The sequence below is a fragment of the Typha latifolia genome, chromosome 11 (genome assembly GCF_019914945.1).
Source record: "Typha latifolia isolate L0001 chromosome 11, TyphaL0001v2, whole genome shotgun sequence".
NCBI classification, from domain to species: domain Eukaryota; kingdom Viridiplantae; phylum Streptophyta; class Magnoliopsida; order Poales; family Typhaceae; genus Typha; species Typha latifolia.
In genome coordinates this window covers 1,539,141-1,558,355 of record NC_133096.1, presented here as the reverse complement: position 1 = coordinate 1,558,355, position 19,215 = coordinate 1,539,141, and the positions used below count along the sequence as shown (strand labels likewise).

At 36.7% G+C, this 19,215-nt stretch overlaps 1 protein-coding gene across 1 annotated transcript; it reads right to left on the bottom strand.

Moving 5' to 3' along the window:
* Positions 1-819: 819 nt before the first annotated feature.
* Positions 820-18,155, bottom strand: LOC140798256 (uncharacterized). The gene is made up of 12 exons (XM_073152055.1): positions 17,874-18,155; positions 17,600-17,756; positions 16,491-16,586; positions 15,255-15,331; positions 14,248-14,327; positions 10,900-10,960; positions 7,088-7,155; positions 6,884-6,965; positions 2,107-2,190; positions 1,918-1,995; positions 1,324-1,443; positions 820-1,240 (listed from the first exon to the last, which is right to left on the bottom strand). The coding sequence occupies exons 1-12, from the start codon at positions 18,039-18,041 to the stop codon at positions 1,064-1,066; spliced, it is 1,248 nt and encodes a 415-aa protein (XP_073008156.1). The 5' UTR covers positions 18,042-18,155; the 3' UTR covers positions 820-1,063.
* Between the last annotated feature and the right edge of the window lie 1,060 nt (positions 18,156-19,215).

Below are 19,215 nucleotides of genomic sequence, written 5' to 3'. Positions count from 1 at the left end.
AGGCAATGTTTTGGGTTTGGTAGTTTTTGATTGAAAACTTGTGCAAGATCTGAACCTTCTGATTCTCAGGAGAGAAATGCATGATAATTTGTCTAATTTTGCAATCTTTCAAGTGTTTACCAGTTTTGCAATTCTTGGCAAATCTACAGTGATGTTAACTCATGGTAATGTGCGAGGTGTTATGGAATTAGATCAGCACATAGATAATTTTACCTATAAAATAAGTATTCCTTTTGGGGCCAAAGTATGAGAAGCTTGACACTTATATATCATACTAATATTTTTTAAATATCCAATATAGTATTTAACTCATTTTTTATTATTTTTTTATTACCAAGATACTAATTTAAAGTTAATTTTTATTTACTTCTCTTTATAGAATTGAATAAGTGAATATATAACTTTAAAGTATTCTTTAAACTTTTTTCATTTTACTATTAATTTATCATTAATAATATGTGAACTCTACTTAAATTGGATCTAGGAAAAAAGTTCCGATGACACCTAACCTACAATAATCAGTGAAAGACTCCTGTATAAATTTCTTTGCTCTTGAAATTGGTTGCCAAGATACTAAAGCTAAGACATGATGTCATGAGAATGTTCAACCACATCTATCATTCCAAAACTACTTCAGAATAAATACTGCTGCATATTGCACTATCTTGCATATAAGATATGTGAATTTTGAGGTCATAGCAACTCAAGAATCAATTGTTAAACAGCATTATCATTTATTCTGTGATCCGATATATCGCAACCTAACTCTAAGGGCAGAATAATTGGGCAATCAAGTTGGAATACAAGACTAGTTCAGAGTTATTCATGAGCATAGTGAATTCTCTCATTTCTTGAAAATCCTGGAACATATCAAAGATAAATAAAAATGTGAAAAGAAAAATTAAAGAGGGCATATAGTTTCCAAAAGTCTCTTGTTTCCTTCTCTATTTTTCTCTTAAAGTCAACGTTTTCATGCTCCAGTCCATGCTTTCTCTACATATTCTGAAAAATCATTACAGCTGAGTGTTACAAGAAATTGCTGCTGAAATTGGTACTCTTTGATTCAGAGAACCCCAAAAAAGGGGTTTGTTATAGCAGAATTCAGCTCGGCTCCAGCAGAGTTAAGGATTGGCATATCCACCTTGCCCCTAGGCAGATACAAGAACTCATTATCTTCGAGTTTCTCAAATCCGCAAAGGCAAAGGAACTCTATGCCCCCATGAAGGTTGCCCACTCGATCCTGTTAAATATCAGAAAATTGAAAGATGATTACATCAAGAAGAGATCATCTGCTTCAACCAATTAATGGCTTGCTACTGTCACCTGAAAAGAAGGATTACTGAGACGGATCTTTCTGAATTTTTCTTCATCAGGATTTTTTGCAATATTTCCGATATAAGTGAGAAGTGTTTGAAACGCTCTCTTTACTTTGACATCCTCATCCTATCAAAATAAAGTCTGACAATAAGCTATGCCGAAAGATTACAGAAATAAAACATAATCTATGAAGAAAAGTAGCACCAAATATTTTGCCAGGGAAAGACACAAGCACTTTAATTTTACAAATTAAGAAAGCCAAATGCTTCTAATTGTTGATAGAACAAATTGTGATATCTACCAGCTTTTGTTTCAAAAAGCACCTGCAAATGATCAGAATTTGGCATAATAATAGTAGAAGATTCTTGCACATCCCAAGGACCTCAATGTTATAGCAATAGGCCCAGATATAGAAGTATGACATGAGAAGGAAATGAAGCATCTTTAACAGAGATATGCATATCCAAGAAGAGAAGCAGCCAAAGTTTAGGTCATTATATGAGAATGAAATTAAACTTCTAATATAAATTATTGAATTTGTTTTGCTTCTACTTATACCTCCGTACCTTACTAGAGAAAATATAATGCTTCGAGCTTTACCTTGTGATGCTGTTTAAGGGAGCGTAAGCAGTCTCTCATAAGCTCTGCCTTTGTAGCGGGCTTGATAGGTAATGCGCTCTGCAAAATGCAAAGCACGGACACCATTCAGAATTATTTTCTCATTTTTTTGGAGACAATTAAGACAGTAAACTCTTGTAATATTTGATTAGGACAATAATGGATTCCTACCTTCTTTTCTTCCACTGGAGGTGTGCTAGGTTTTGCAGCTCCTGGGTCTTCAGGAGGCAGTCCAAGCTTTCGCCTTCTCTCAGCCTGTAATAGAGATTCGATCATGGAACATTAATCAAAAAAAGCTAAAGTTTCGATGGATAGCAGACATAGTTGAACAGAGCAAGTAAATTCTGATTATCAAATACATGTAGTTAGAGTTAGAAACTTTGTAATTCTTGTGTTACCAGCTACATCCTCTATAAGAAGGGCATCCTTGTTAATGAGGAAAACAAGTCAGTACATTTTCTGGAAAGGGCACCAAAGAGAACAGGCGCAGGTAGGCATCTCATGAACATGAAAAGGTCCACTCTAAGGGAAGATATCGTTGCATGCTAGTTTACATACTATCATTTTAGAAGAAAGCCTAACAAGAAATCAAATTGTATTCTCCCGAAAGAAAACAGATTTATTTGGTTTGTACTTCACTTCAGAGAAGTGAATAACAAAATGGGATCCAGACCATCATCTTTAAAACCTTAAAATTATCCTTTACCAGAAAAAAGCCCTAAATAACATGTTAATCATTGCATTCCAAGAGGAGAAGCTTTGTCTCATAGCCAGTTAGAGCTCTGTGCACTGTTACTATCGGCATTGTGCAACCATATCCCAATGAGTAAGAATAGACAATCTATAACATCCCGTACCCGCCCAAAGAAAAAGCCCGGCACATGCATTGCTTTCTTTTCTCCCTCTTCATCTCTTCTTCTCTCTTTTCCTTTCTCCCTCACTCTCACTCCACAGCTGCCACTCTTCCGTCCTTCCTATTGTGTCGGAGCTTGTTGTTGACGCGAAAATGCCCGTGAGTCATTTTCTATCTTGTGAAGTTAATTTTTGGTTTAATTAGCCCTTTAGTATGCTTTTCCCCCTTTGTCTTCTTGTTTGGTCTCGTCGAGCAATCAGTCGACTGGAAGCCTCATGCCTCACCACACCAGCCTTGGTAGCTTCCTCTTGTCGTTCCCTTGCTATTAGTACCCTCAATGAGTTGCTTTTCCTCTCAGTTAAGGCTACGCATTCGCCAGTTTGCAGACATTTTTCTAGCCATTCCCACCAATGTCTTCCTTCCCTAATTGGTTGGAAAGTCTCCTCTTTGTGAGGCCAAGCTTTTGTATCGCCCTTCAATGCCATCGTGACTCAGTTGTGATTTTGGCAATCTCTATAGTCGCCAGCCATGGAGTTGTTTCATCACCGCCTGCCACCCGTGCGTTGTGTACACTCCACTCGACCTCCTCATCCTTTTAGCAGGAGTTTTTCGTCGGTCTCCCTGGTGACTCGCGGATCCGCTCTGCTCATTGCCATCGAGCCTTTTCCCTTTGAGATGATTGTGCTTCGTTTCCAATCGGCACCTCACGTGCCTTTCCCCTAGATAGAGGGAGGGCCAATGGGTGTGGTCTAATTGTTGACGGTGATGATCACTGGCAGCCACCCTCCTTCTCGACTGACCTTCTGTCATAGGTGGGAAAGGTAAGGGGTGTGGTGTGGTTGAGTTGGGCTGACCTGCCCAGGTCGGGCTTGGGTTGGGAGTAGCCCAACCCAAGTTGCTAGTGGGTTGGGTTGTGGCCTAGCTCAAGTAGTTCTTACGCTTTGTTGTTTTGGTGCTTCGGGCCCAAACTTGGTGGGTTTTGTGCCTTTGGGCTTTGTGCTGGCCAAAATAGATTAATGGCTCTCTAAATTGTTTCAATTTACTTTAGTTATTTTATTTATTAATCCTTGTCAACTTGAGCCTTAATATTAATTATTGATAGAGAGTGGTTTTGTTAGTTACTTAGTTATAATAATTACTATAAACCAATATTAATAACTGATGCATACAAGAGTACCACTACTATTTGATTTTAATGGGAATCTAACTCTAATTGGAGTTTGGTAATTATATTAGATGTGCTTTTATACTAAAAAAAAATAAGTTAATTGAATGTGGTCTATTTTATTTATTTTGAATTGCCAGTAATTAGTGAAATAGTAAGTATGATAATTGTATTAATAACCCTTAATAGTGTGTCATATCATTATAATTACTATATGTAAGAATCATTAGGTGAACGTACCATAAACTCGTAATGGTTATCCGTAGAGCATTTAATTAATCAATTCAGGTAGGCTGTACTTATATTTAGGACTTTCATTATCGAGGTAGATTTGGTACTAAGAAAAGATGATTCGGCAGAGCAATTAGATATAGCAAACTAAAAAGTGATGTCAGGCAAGTGAATCTTTCATAGTTTAGTAATAGTATAATATTGAAGTGATGTTTGACTTTATGATATCATGACATTCATATCATACATATGTAGCTATTTATTTACTATTTAGCATAATTATATTTACTTTATTGCTTCATAGTTGTTCATGGATTATTGGTGCATTTTTTAGTATGATAATTGCAGTGTATATATCATATGATTGATAATGTTGATCACCACACTTTTTGCACGCATCCCCACATAGTTAAGTCTTAGCTACACGATGTCATCTACTCACCTAAACTAGGGTTAAGGATAGGGTGTATTATATGGTGCTTATATTATTAGCAGTCCAAGCCTAAGGTTGTTAGGGTAGGACTCGTAGACCGAACAATACCCAACGATGGTAGGGTTAGAGCATCTACGAGTTGTATGCTCTTGATTTCGTTGCGTGCGATAATCTTGCTACATGTAATCTTGCTACATGTGATCTACGAGTTGTATGTTTTAGAGCTAGTGTTTCACAATCCACAGAGAGAATCTAACACGAATAACAAGATCCATTAATCTTACAAGGAAGAAGAGGCATATGATCAAACTCCACTCTTTGGTTGACTTGTACGTAACATATATGCTGTCAAGTGCTTATTTCTATGTGAGCTGTGATTAGGAGATTCAATTGGATCTAACAAGATTATGTAACAACTATCAAAGTGATCACAACAGGCCACACATATTGATATTCCTAGAGCCTGCAGAACTCTTAACATCATAAGATAAGTCATGCCATTCTTCTATATGCTCAAGAAGTACCGCTAATCTTATTTTGTAAAAAATATAACCTAATATATATTATTAAATGCAATAGGTAGACAAATTTGCACTCTATTAAGCAAGCGTCTGCAGCAGTGACTAATCCAAAGTCCCAACTGAACTCGTTTACACAACTTGTCTGCTATCTGCCTATAGTGTATTCAAACCGAACCAAAAAGAGAGGACATAATTATTCAAAGCTTTGTCTAATTTTAAGCATGGTCTATTTACCTCTCTTGATTGTCACTGCAGAAAGTCTTGGCAGGTCAAGAAGGTATCTATTAACAAGGTACTGGTTTGAGACTTTAGTAGCAAATATTGTCCAGAGATGATAGTACCTGACATAACTGATTATCACCTTAGATCTGAAGATTAAATAGAAGTAAAAGTTTACCATCATTAAGTTCATATTGGACTCTAGCTGAGCTGTCATATTAACATCATCCCAACAGCTCTAAAAGAAAGGAGCTAGACAATAAGGTGGCGTTTGGTTTGATTGTGTGGAATAACTTCCAAACTAGTTTAAATATGCCCATTTCTCTTCTTTTAATTTTTTTTAAAAAATATGCTCATGTCTTAAACATGTCACAAGGCTTATACTGGTATAACTTCCAAACTAATTTGATTATAAACCAGTAATAGTGATATAATTATTATACTTGATAATGACATAAAAAATAGAGATATTTTGGCAAATGAATAGAATACCTTTTACAATGTATGGATGAGAGGAGGAGAGAGAAGAGAGAAAGGAAAGAGTGGGAGAGAATGAAATGACAGTTAACTAAAGTGATACTTAATGAATAATATAAAAATATTGGATTGAAGAGGAGAGGAGAGAGAAGTATATATTAGTAAACTAGTACTGAATAAGCAGTTGTTTGGTTAGTATACTAATATAAACCTTGATGCTAGACCAAATAGCTCTTAAGAATATAAGACTTGCAATACAAGCTCGAATTGTTATCAATAATGTATTTCAAGATTGGCAAACAATATGACGTTTACAGAATTTAAAATCTCAGTTTCTAATCTAAAAGGTGTTTTGTCTATAATTATTAAATATGTGAAAGATATGATGTTTCAACACCTCATCCTTGATTGACCTTTTTTATTTGAAGAGGCTAGTGCCTTGTTTCATCCTTTAGTGACCTTTGATTTCAACTAACTGGGTCTGATGTGTTGTGCTAACCACGCTGAAACTCTTTTCTTTCTGGCTTTTGTTCCTTTTGATTTTGTTGCTAGTACTCTGTTGGGATCTGGGCCTTCTGGCTTGTTTTGCAATTCTCTTAGGCTGAGCGAATGAATTTACCCCAAAAACATATTACTAATAAGCTCTGTACTGAACCCACATGAGATTTCATGGCAGTAATATAGCAGAAAGTGGGCACATGGTATTCCTCAACAAAAGGGTAAGAAACTAAAACTAGAAGGCATGCTAAAGTGCATTTGTTGTGAACAGAATAACTTTCTTGATTGATATACACAAACAGTTAGCAACTAGTTAATGACTTGCAAGCACACTTGCAAGCACACAGCTGGCACGACTACTAATAAAGAACTAGTTATAGGAAGCACTAAAGCATGTAGTTTATAATTTATTTGTGATGTATGACCTGTAAAAATGAGGGATTGCAAACTGATTTTTAAAGCATTACTGGAATGAAAATGTTGTCAAAGAATGAAACCACCAACATGCAAAAGAACAATTTGAGGCAGCAGATTAGAATCACGTTAAATACCTTATCCTCCTCTAGTCGCTGGCGGATCTTCTCCCTTGCTCTCTTCTCTTCCTCTTTCTCAGCTTTTCGCAATGCCAGCATTCTGCATGTAAGAAGAAACAGTTCTCAATATCAATGAGAAAAATGAGTTATACATCAGCGCTTGCAAATGAAATTATGCTGAAATAGACTACCATAAAAGAAAACTTCTATACAAGAACAAACCGTTTTCTTTCATTCTCCTCTTCAATTCTCTTGGCTTCAAGAAGTTCTTTACCAATCCGTATCCTCTCCTACGAAGACAGACAACCAAGTCATACAATATCCAGTTATTTGTTTTCCCCACAAACTAATGATCATAAATGCAGATTTCAGTTTAAAAATGAACCAAAACTAAGAGCTATTAACGTGCAAGAATCAGAAAAAAAGAAACAGTAAGGATTGGCAGAATAATTTCCAGTAAAATACAACTAAGCTTAATAAGCCTAACCATGATTCACTTCCCACATGAGACAACTTTGCAAGAGGCAAACAAGTACGTAATTTTGACACACGTTGCAAGTAGGATATCCATGCCAACTGAAACTGATAAATCATACAAAAGCTCAAGTCCAGCATCAATAAACCAGAATGAACTACAGTATAACCTATACGTATAATATCACCTACATTGCACATTATTTTATAGTGATTGGTAATAATCTGCCGCAAGGATGGCCATGCTACAAGCACGGTCCATGCCGCCCACCAGCCAGCATGACGGCATATGCTGTATGGTATGCGCCGTGACATTTGCCAATAGTGCTGCAAGAGGGAGAGAAAAAGGTGGAGAGATACTTATGTTTCACCCTTCGCTGCTTGCCATCAATCTCATCTTCATAGCCGTCGCTTGCCACCAAATTCGTCGTCCCACTCACCGCCGAACTCATTGTCATCACTTGCTGTTGTCCCCACCGGCCCCCGAGCTTGAGTTGCCACTCACACCCATCGGGTGCCCTAGCGCAAGAAAGAAATGATGAGTGGGTTGGATTGGGTTAAATAAGAACTTAATTTGCGAACCCAGGCAGCAAGCGGTGACGACAAAGACGAGGCCGACAGTCGACGACAAGCACTGAAACCAATGAAGCACGGACACGGACACGATACGATACGGACACGGCAAAATAAATAAATAGAAAAATTAAAATATATATATTATTGATACATTTAAAGTAAAAGTTTGCAATCTAATAGTGTTAAAACAAATACATCAAGCTATAAGAACTAAGAAGTATTATTCAAAAAACTAAGTATACATCAAGCTGTAAGAACTAATTTAAAGATAAGAACAAATTGAAATACATTCAAAAGTGTACAAAATTCTAAAATAGATATGTATTAGCAGATTAACAATTTAATAGATAGAGAAGCTTTAATATAATTTAACAATTTAATAACAAAGATTAAAATAACTAACATAAATTAAAATAATTTAACAGGGAGAGAGTGAGACAGCGAGAGAATAAGAGAGAGAGACAGTGAGACAAAGAGAGAGACAGCGAGACAAAGAGAGAGAATGAGAGAAAGGGAGGGACGAAGAGGCAGAGATAATGAGAGAGGGATGACGGAAGAGACAGAGAGAGAGAGAGAGAGAGAGAGAGAGAGAGAGAGAGAGAGATAATGAGAGAGGGATGGCGGAAGAGAGAGAGAGAGAGAGAGAGAGAGACAATGAGAGAGTGAGACCGCGAAAGAGAGAGAGAGACAAAGAGAGAATAAGAGAAAGGAAGGGAGGGAGGAGGAGGCAAAGACAGAGAGAGACAGAGAGAGTGAGAGAAAGGGAGAGAGGAAGAGAGAAAGAGAGGGAGGGAGGGAGGAAGAGACAGGGAGATAGAGACAGAGATAGGGAGGGAGCGAGGGAGGAAGAGACAGAGACAGGGAGAGAGAAGAACCTGCGTCCTCGTCGTGCTCAGCTTGTCGCGCTCGCTCAACAGCCCGTCGTGTTCGCTCAGCAGCCCATCGACCGTCGCGCTCGCTCAACAGCCCGTCGTGCCTTAGATCTTAGCTCGACAGCTGCTCGAGGGTTTTAGGGCTTCGATCGAACGATTTATCGCTCAATAGTGAAGGTGAGAACGACGATTTGGGTTTTAGGTTTTATTATTAGGTTTGGATCCGGGTTAACAACATTTGACCGAACCCGACCCGATCCGTTAAACATTATTTAAAATACGCCAGTGTCCTTGCCCGTGTCCCAACAGTGTAAGATAATTTTTTTTTTTTTTGGGAAACTCCGAACACGTGTCCCACGCGTGTCCTATGCGTGTCCATGTCCGACACGTGTTGGACACGGACACCTCCTCCTAGGAGAGGTGTCCGTGCTTCATTGAGTGAAACTATTAGGAGAGGTCTCATGTGCCAGAAGATTCAGCTCGCGTACTAGTCACCTGAAGGACAAGGTGTCGAAAGTATTGTGCATTGTTACGATTCAATTACGTGGGTTAAGTCAGTGATACGGACACCTCCTGGGAGAGGTGTCCGTGCTTCATTGAGTGAAACTATTAAGAGAGGTGCCATGTACCAGAAGATTCAGCTCGCGTAATAGTCACCTTGAGGACAAGGTGTCGAAAGTATAATGCATTGTTACGATCCTATTACATGGTTTAAGTCAGTCGAGTCGTGTCGAGTCAATTAGAGTTAGTTAGATTATCTTATTATTTCGAATTTCAAATAAAGCGAATAATCTACATGTGAATCTAATTTGCTATGAGTGGTCATATATTGGTTATTATCGTGGAATGATCATTTGAGTTTAGTAATTTTTATTATCACATTTATCGTTCTACCACAGCCATTAGATCGTCCTTATAATTCTAGGAGTATATTGTAACCGTAAAATCCTTCCAAATTCTCAAACTCTAGCCACTTTACGATACGGCCGTCCACCACCACCCTTGGCTGTCTGTCACCCTCCGGTGATCTCCGCAACGTTGAATATTTACTATTCTGTCCTGTTTTGACCTTCCTCCACTCTTTCATTAATAACTTTTCAGCTCGACATCGGATTCACATGAAACTAAAACCATTAGAATCTTAACTCACGAGGCTACCCATTATATAAATTTCTATAATTTTCTTATGTCTAGATCAGTTTAAATCTGGTTCGTAACAATTATCTACCTAAGTGATTGCAGTTTGGCTCAATAAGAATAAAACCTTAATAGTTCCTCTAATAATTGGAACATTCTAGGTGAAAGAAAATCATTATGTTGAATAAAATATCTTATTCCAGTACTTCCAGTGGTTCTCAATTTGTTCCCTAAGTACTAATTCATTGCCGCTTCACTAGTCTAGAGCCAACCTAAAGTTTGCACTTGGCACTATTCTGAGTGTAAACACATACGTAAACCACTTCCATTCCATGCTTGTATCCTCTTTTCTTTCTCTATTATTCTTTAGATACATTATTTAACTTTCATAATGATGACTTAACAAAACTGCAACAAATTCAAGAGATTTCAGGTTAAATGGAGAAAACTGATAAAGTTAACTGTTCCCTCTTTATGATTCTGAGACTCAACATCAATTGGAGAACTATATTTAGATTCAGGCATTGCTTTATTTTCTGACAGGTTGTTTTCTTGCTTAGACAATCAATATTGGATCATAGTGATCGGAAGAATCATAGTTATGATGATCTAGCCAATAATTATTTAAATCTTATATAGTAGGGCTATGATTATTATTCGTATATTGGATTTTTATGTTAAGTTAAAGATTTATCATACTAACTGATGGCATATTCCAAAGATTGTTTCTGATACGAACTTTATACTCAAAAGTAATTAAAAAAAATAATTTATTTTTAAGCTTCAGCATTTTGAACACAAATCATATTTTGCAGAAGATAACTTAAGGAATTTAAAGTTGGAAAAAAGAAACTTAAAGGAGAAGCATATTTTGAAGAATCTAGAACTAATAATACAAAAATCATGACCTACATTCTTGATAATAGGCATCTTTCAGTGAAATTAACAACAGTGATGCATAAAATGTTAAAATACCTTCTCTTTTTCTCTCTCAATTCTCCTTTCTTCTTCTTCCTTCTTTTTACGAGCCCGTTCTCTGCAAGGATACCGTGTTTATCTTATTAGTTAATGCAAAATGCAATTGAGGAATGAAATGAAACAATGGCTTGCATAAGAAATGGTAAAGCTTTAAGATGCCGGCATATATCAAGAAATACAGGCATATAATAAGCTTTAAATCCTGCCTTATGCAGGCAGAATTGTCATTTACTCCGCTACAAATGTAAATCCCAGATGAAAACTAAACATGTACAATTGTACAACAATCATACTACCTCTTAAGCTGTTTTTTGAAAGGAGTAGCTGGGCAGAGTTTATCCCCGGCCTATTCATTTGGCTGGTTAAATCTCAATGATAAATGGGGATAAACTAGTGAAACTATTATCCTTTGATAAAGTGATAAAAGCATCCTTTTGCTTTTCTCAAATACCAAGTTTTCCTATAAGCTATTCCTCTCAAAAGTTAAAAGGCGAGTTGTTTGGAATAGCTCTAAGAACGAAAGGGGATAAAGCTATTTTATCCCCCACCTAACACAGCCTTAAGGTTGCAAGGTTAGCATCCAATAACCTTTTTGCTGTTACGGAAATAGGATAGAAGAACGTATGTTTAAAATTATGAATAAAACAAAAACCAAACTAATCCTACCTTATTCCTAAGTAATTAAAATTGATTAGACTCGCCCAGCCTGAGCCCATATTGCCAATGGCACAGGTCATTCCTTTGCTTGCTCGGTCCGGCCAGGAATTCTGCTCGTCAGCCCGACTCGAAAGCCCGACTAGTGCCTATAAGCCTGAGCCAAAAGCCTAGCCCGTTCAGCCCTACTATAGCCTGACCTGATAGTATAGTCCTTTAAATAGACTTGGCCCAATAGTCAATATTAGGCCCAATAGCCTACAGTATATTCCAACAGAAATATGAGTACATGAGGGATGTATTGTACTTTTAAAAAAAATTAACAGATTTCTTTTCTTAAAATAGGGCCAACAGCTAAAAATATTCTGAAAATAAAAAAATAGGGCCTACTTTTTATTTTTACCATTTTACCCCTTTAAACAGTAATAAATAGCTAATTTAGAGAGATAATTTACAATTTTTGATTTTTCTCATATTTATAAATAGATGATAATTCATCCTAAATTCATCACACATTCTCATACTTTTTCCTTACTCTCTCAAATCTCTTTAAATTTCTTCAGGTCAAATACGCTCTACATAAGTATCTATATATCCAAAGTATCAAAAATAAAAATAAATTAATCTAATTACTGGATACAGGTTGGATACGACCATATATGCTCAAAATATGGCAGGATATGTTTTGGATACATTTTTAAGTTTATTAGTTGTATATTCGGTTGGTTAAATATTAAATGGTTAAACCTATTAAGCCAATATAAGGAAAGAAAAAATCAGTGTTTTTAAAGGCGGCAAAGGCGGCCAACATGGCGAGGCACCCAACCGCCCCGCCATGCAGCTAGGCGGCCTGCCTTGTCATTTGGTGGCCCACCTTTTCCTTTTGGTAGCCCACGTGGCCAGCTTAGTTGTCATAGCGGGTCAGGTAAGGTCAAACTATCCAATGGATAGTTAATGACTAATTTTTAAAAGAAAAAATCAGCTGCTAACCTTAACATACCCGATCAATCTCTCATCTTCATCTCCCTCCCCTCTTGAGCGACGATAGCGAATGATAGCGGTAGCAGCAGCAGGAGCGGTGACGGCAAGCGGCAGCGGCAGTCCGCAGCTAACTCTTCTTTCTTCTCTTTTTTCTCTTCTCTTTTTTCTTTCTTCTCTTTTTTCTCTTCTCTTTTTTCTTTCTTCTCTTTTGCTCTGCTCTTTCTTCTTTACTTCTTCCTTTCACTCTCGGCACTGGCGACGACAAGTGATCGCCTTCTCTCTCTCCCCCTTGCTATCTAATGCTCTGGATAGTAACTTCAAATAGTGACAGCGAGAGATTGAAAGAAGAAAAGAGAGACAAATGTCACTCTCTTCCTCTCACTAGCTGGATGTAGGGAGCTTAATGCATCAACACATTTGGCAGCAACCAATTGCTGCCAACTACTGGATTGTAGAAACATCTTATAGCCAGGTTGCAGACGATCCTTTCCTATGCTAGCTGGCATGCACCAAATACATCTTTTATTAATTTCAAATGTACTAATAAAATATGTAATGTATATATAAATTATGATATCTTATTGTTATGATGGTAAATTATACTATTAATTTACATATATATATAATTAATTTTTATTTTCTATATATTAAAAATACTAAACCACCTTGGCATCCATCTTGGCGCTAGGCGGTGGGTTGACCGCCCGCTACCCACGGTCACCTTTTGGTACATTAGAAAAATTAAACCCACTGTGACCTAGCTTCCTTCCTCCTCCCCCCCGACGATGATCCTCCCTCGATACCGAGGCTTGCTTCTTCCCTCAATGCCCGACAATACCTTCTTCCTTGACAAAACCTTCTTCCTTTCTCGACGATGCCTACTTCTTCCAGCGATGTCAATGGGCTTCTTCGAAGGTATCAATCTTTCTTTCACTTCTCCCTCCTCTTCTCCCATGGCTTTCACCCCCTCGACATTTCTTCTTTATCCTTTCCACCACCGGACCACCATTGGTATCAATCCCATGCTAGCGGGCTTTTTAGAAGCATTTTTCTCATATTTCTTTCACTGAGTTCATCGGTTCATATGCCTTGATTTTTTTTCTCTGTTTTGTTTTCTCTAGTAATGCTCATGTCTATATAAACATTGCCCTCTCTATTTTGTTTTGTTTTTTTCATAGTATGTTATTATTAGCTAGTAGAGATATGTGACTATATACTAAAATAAAAAATGTTTTGATGTCATATTATTTATGTAAATAAAAAAATGCTTTTATAGCAATGACTATTCTAGTCTCATTTTGTCCTTATTGTAGTTATTTTTGTTGTTTGGTCGCATAGCACATGAACTTATTAGTGTATGTATTATCTAATGATGTAACTTAGATTTTTTATGCACTTTTGGAGAATGATATGCATTTTTTATATATGCTTTATTGGTAAAGATTGAAAATATATTTTTTATTAATTTATTTATTGTCGTATTCATGCCATATCTATATCCTATTTTCTAACAGTTATCCATATCCCTATATTTGTATTACCGTATATCCGTTTCCCATATTCATATCCGTGCTTCATAGGTTCTTAGTAATGATGCATGTAGACTAACTTAATCTTAAGTCTTAAGAGTCTTTCTATTCTTAGCAATGGAGATGATTGACAATGTTTACAACACTGTAAAGAGTTTAAGGAAAGATCCTGAAAACGAACCTTAGCTCTTGTGCTTTCATCTTCACTTCCTCTGGCGTTAAAGAAGGTTTAGATTTTTCAGTTTCAGTAATAACAGGTACCTGAAAGTGGTTAAATTACGGTAAGGAATACTTTGGTGGCATACTCCAATTGAAGTCCTCGAAGATCAATTTCATAATAAGATACAGTCATGATGCCATGAAGAGTGGAAAACTATTTTGTGGATTACAAGTCTACCACTAATTTAGAATGACCCCTTTTACAGAATTATGCCCATAGAAGTAGAATGCACATATGACAATACAAATGGATAAAGATTTATCCCATTACAGATATTCAATACCAACTTCATGAAACAATTGTTAGTCCAGCATAGAATATTACAGCTATATATATATATATATATATATATATATATTGCTAATTGTTTCCGATTCACCAATTCTCATCTCTTTCGAGAAAAAAAAAACAATACTAAAAGAAATCACCAAAAAAAGACCTAAATTTTCTAGTTCATTTTTTTAGAGTGGAATAATTACCTAACTTATTATGTAATAAATTGATTGGATTCCATTCCAAGTCAATAAAGAAAACTTATCTTTATCAGAAATATTATGATACTCCTGACTCCGTAGAGAACTGAAAGAAAAAATGATTAATGTTACTGATTAATGTTACTTAAGTAATGGAATGTCTTGTTTATATATATATATATATATATATATATATATATATATATATATATATATATATATATATATATATATATATATATACAAGCAACTTTTCTTGATCGAAGCATATCTATAGAAAAGAATAAGAAAGGAGGGTTCCTCAAAGAAACTCAAAATATGTTGGTGCAATCATATGCAAACAAGCATCTTAACAACTTAAAAACTGCTAGATTAGACGCAATATAAGGCTAAAATACACTCAATAAGTAAATGCAAGATCATTATTAACTATATAAGTTCTTATTAAACAGTTGGTCTAAATATGATATCATCATAGCATTCCCAAGCACATACCAGAGGCATTTCATCAATATCTGAATCATCCTCATGTTCTGCAACCCAGTTGATTGCAGCCTCGATACTGCTATTACCTAAAGTAACAAAATATCCATGTCAATCAATGACATCAATGGATTCTTAGTTCTACAGATGAGGTACAAAAAAAGAATCATCATCCATTTTATTTACCATCACAAGATAGGATAATAAGTTCTGTATGTACAGGTGAATGCACACAGTCATAATATTGTTGTTAGCTCATTGACTGTCTCATTGCTTATGGGCCCTTTTAAGGTTAAACTTACCTCACACATCTTACTGAGTTGGAACCAACATTTGAACCCTGTAGGAGACCAACATGATATTATTATATTGCATCTTGTTCTTTTCCAGAAGTTCTACTCTGTATTAGCCTTGTCATTCCAGTTGCATTTTCTGCAGTTATGCCATCACAATCCTATCTCTAGATCTAGCAAGTTGCCTTCTGTTGTTTACATGATTACAAAGGAGGAACAAAGATGTAGAAATAGGGTCCAAGAACCAATCCATTACTTGAGATTGGTCCAGCAAACAGCAAGGAAGCCACAATCAGACAAACTCTTAGGAAAGTTTGCCACATGATTGATTAATCTTTTGATTAGTCTTGAGAAAGGGCTCGTACATCAACAAAATTGAAAGAACCAAGGCCCAGGTTGGTCAAGGCAATTAATTCAATTCATTTTCTTCAAGATGAAATAAGATAAAGATAATAAGATGAATTGTGAATTATGAGGCCTTAAAGTTATTCCCTTAGAAACACATGCCACTTGTTTAGTAACATTCCAGAAAACAAAACATATATATTAGTTAATGTAATTTTTTTACAGGCATAGCATATTAACATTTACTATGTCACTTTGAACATCAATTCATAGTAAGGTATATGAGTTAAGAGCAACAAAATTTGTAGAAAAAATTGGCATTTCCACATGTACCCCAGGCACTACTAAACTTAAAAATCAACATCGTCATTGATAAAAGGCAAATAGTAAAACATGTTGCAATCTCCACATTATACTGAGTATATGGTGAATTTTCAATAGATAATGGGAGCAGAGCAGGAGTGGGAACTTTGCTGAGATGGATCTTAATAACCATAACTAGAGAAAATCAGAAATATTTAAAAATCTATTTTACTCTACATATAGCAGAAAACTTGAAGAAAGTATTGACAGAGATCAAATTCTTGATAGCCATAGTTTAGGGACTTGCCAGAGTAGTGTAGTGCTCTTGTAGCACGGGCTGTTGGAAATCCCATAGACTCGAGCTCCTCAAGCATAGTTTTATTGACTTCCGGCATCACCATCTCTAAAAATAAACAGAACAAGAAAAAAAAGTAACATGTAGATAACTAGGAAACCAACATTTATGCTTACTACAAAAAGTAATATGCAACAGAAAGATTAAAATCAAATATCAAAAGAAAAAATAGTGGCATAAAAGATCTCTTTTCCAGGCCACCATACTAGCTCAGTGGTTGGGTTTTATTAACCCATGACGGAGGCCATGAGTTCGATTTCTTCCATGAGCATTGGATTTGATATTTGGTGAATTTTCTATAGAATCACTATATACTTATAGTTTAGACTCATTGTAGCTCGTTTCTTAGAGGATTGATTCGGTTGTCTAATAGTTCAACCTATATATCGAAGAGGATTAGCCCTTTTGTTTAACATATAGCCTACGGACTCATGTTTGATAAAAAAATAATAAAAAGTATTTCTTTTTCCATTCCCCTAAATGACTGTTAAAATCACTTCCATTCAACAAGTTAAATTCGGATCTGCTCATGAGTACTAGCTTTAACATTCTTCTATTTAATATGGGTAATCTAATGATTTGATTTGTCCTCATGCTGCCATAATTATCATGATCTAAAGCAGAGATAAAGAAGAGCCCAGATCAGTCTATGGAGTGATAGGTGTCAATTTCAACTCAATGAAGGTTCCCATTTCCCAATTGTTAGACAATGAATCAGCCCGCAAACTTCAAAAGGGTAGATGATGCACTATCAATATCATGCCGTAGCAATTCAAAATACTGGAATGATTCAATATACGGGACTAGCATCATTTCAACTATTATATACTCAAATTCCCATTTGTGACCCTAGTTCAAATTGGTGGCCGGTGTCATCTAATACACTACACATGCTTCTGCTAATAGCAACAGCAGCTCATGTCTATTTGGTAGAGGAGATAAAAGCTACTCAAATCTTTCAATTCTAACCAGCACAAATTACGATGTAATCTAAAAATAACAATAATCGTCATTAAAATCCGACTTTATCATCTTAATCAATTCAAGATAGAAATTTATACCTTCCGATTGGCCACCCTCAGCTGCTGCGGCACCCTCCTCCACCTCCATATCATCCACCTTGGGCTTTGGAACCTCCAATTCGATGGGCTTCGCCGCCTCCATAGTCTTATCGACAAAATCCGCATGCCCGGTCCTCTTCGTGTGCAGATCCGTCTCCTACAAGACCACCGCCCAGGCCAAGAAACCAAATAAACCACAACCACCGATTCAAGAAACCGACCAAGATTTACGCAAAAGAGCCCACATTTCTTGCGATCGAAGAGGGATCGTTACCGTCTTGGATCGGCAGGGCTTGCCGCAGGCGGCGCAGACGAGGTTGAGGACGGCGTCGGTGGACTCGGAGAAGTTGGTGTGGGAGGTGAGCTCAGCGTGCGACTGGGCCTCCTCCACGCTCTTCAGATGGGCCCCGCAGTCCCCGCAGCGGAGCGAGAGACCCGCCATTGTTGATAGAGAGAGAGGTAGGTAAGAGAAGAGAAGAGAAGAGAAACGGAGAAATGAATAGTCGGCATTGGATTTATAGATGGGAGTAGTAATTAGTAAATGATGCTTTTCTTTCGGTTTGGGTCTTCTAAGCGGATCTCCCTCCCTAATAAAAAGAGTAAAAAGAAAGTTTTTATTTTTTTTATTTTTTTACTTTTTAGACTAAAAAGAAAGTTGGAAGTTTAATCTGATAAAATATGAATAATGATATACTTACAAGCAATAAAGCTTTAAGGCATTCAAACGGCCCCTCCAGGCATTTGAACGCAAATTTTCGAGGGCAGAAGAAGCTTTAAGGTATTCACACAGCCACTCAAGGCATTCGAACACAGATTTCCAAAAGCAGAAGAAGCATTAAGGCATTCAAACGACCTTGCGGGTGCTCAAACACTCGATGGCAAGGAGCCCAAGTTTGGGTGTTTTAATTAAGTGTTTTTTTTTTGCTTAAGTTGGGTAATAAGACTCAAACATATTCGATCGTATTGTCAAGTATTTATGGTGCGCACCTAGTTAGTCATCTTAGAATTAATCAAATATTTGAGGTCATCTTCCTCCTTCCTTGTCCGATTAGACCCAACCGTAGTAGCCCTAACACCACCTAGAGCAGTCGTCTCTACCTTTCCTTTCATCTAGCCTCACCCCCTTGGTCGTAAGGAATAACTCATACTTCTTCTCTATCCTTTTCCTATCGATTACATCAATTTCCACCATTGACATCTCCACCACCTTACCACAACCCTAGGCTGATCACCACCACACCTCTTCGGCCTTCCATTTCCACAATCCACTCTAATAGATTCATTCTTCATTCCAAATCTATCTCAAACTCAAAAGCACTCGACTATCTAACTGTTAATCTTAGTTACCTCTTAACTTTGGAAATACGCGACAACCTTAACATTCTACTCGAGAGTTGAAATCCAATTCCATCTACGGATTTGGACTCGTAGCGATTTTGGAGTTAGAAAGGTGATTGTTACATTGGTATCAGAGCCGGTCAGACCTTAGACCACCTTAAAGCTCCATTAATGGTGAATATAAGGTCTCAAAGGAATTATGAAGAAATGGCAAATATGGAGGATTATTAGATTGCCGTGAATTAGAAAGAAAGATCAAGAGATACTCCAATTAATCC

Coding starts and splice junctions, on each gene's coding strand:
- LOC140798256 (XM_073152055.1), bottom strand. CDS start 18,041: ATGGCGGGTCTCTCGCTCCGCTGCGGGGACTGCGGGGCCCATCTGAAG. Junction 16,587..17,599: donor TGAGGGTGGCCAATCGGAAG/GTATAAATTTCT, acceptor GTTTATTTTTAG/AGATGGTGATGCCGGAAGTC. Junction 15,332..16,490: donor AAGAGCACTACACTACTCTG/GCAAGTCCCTAA, acceptor TTGTTACTTTAG/GTAATAGCAGTATCGAGGCT.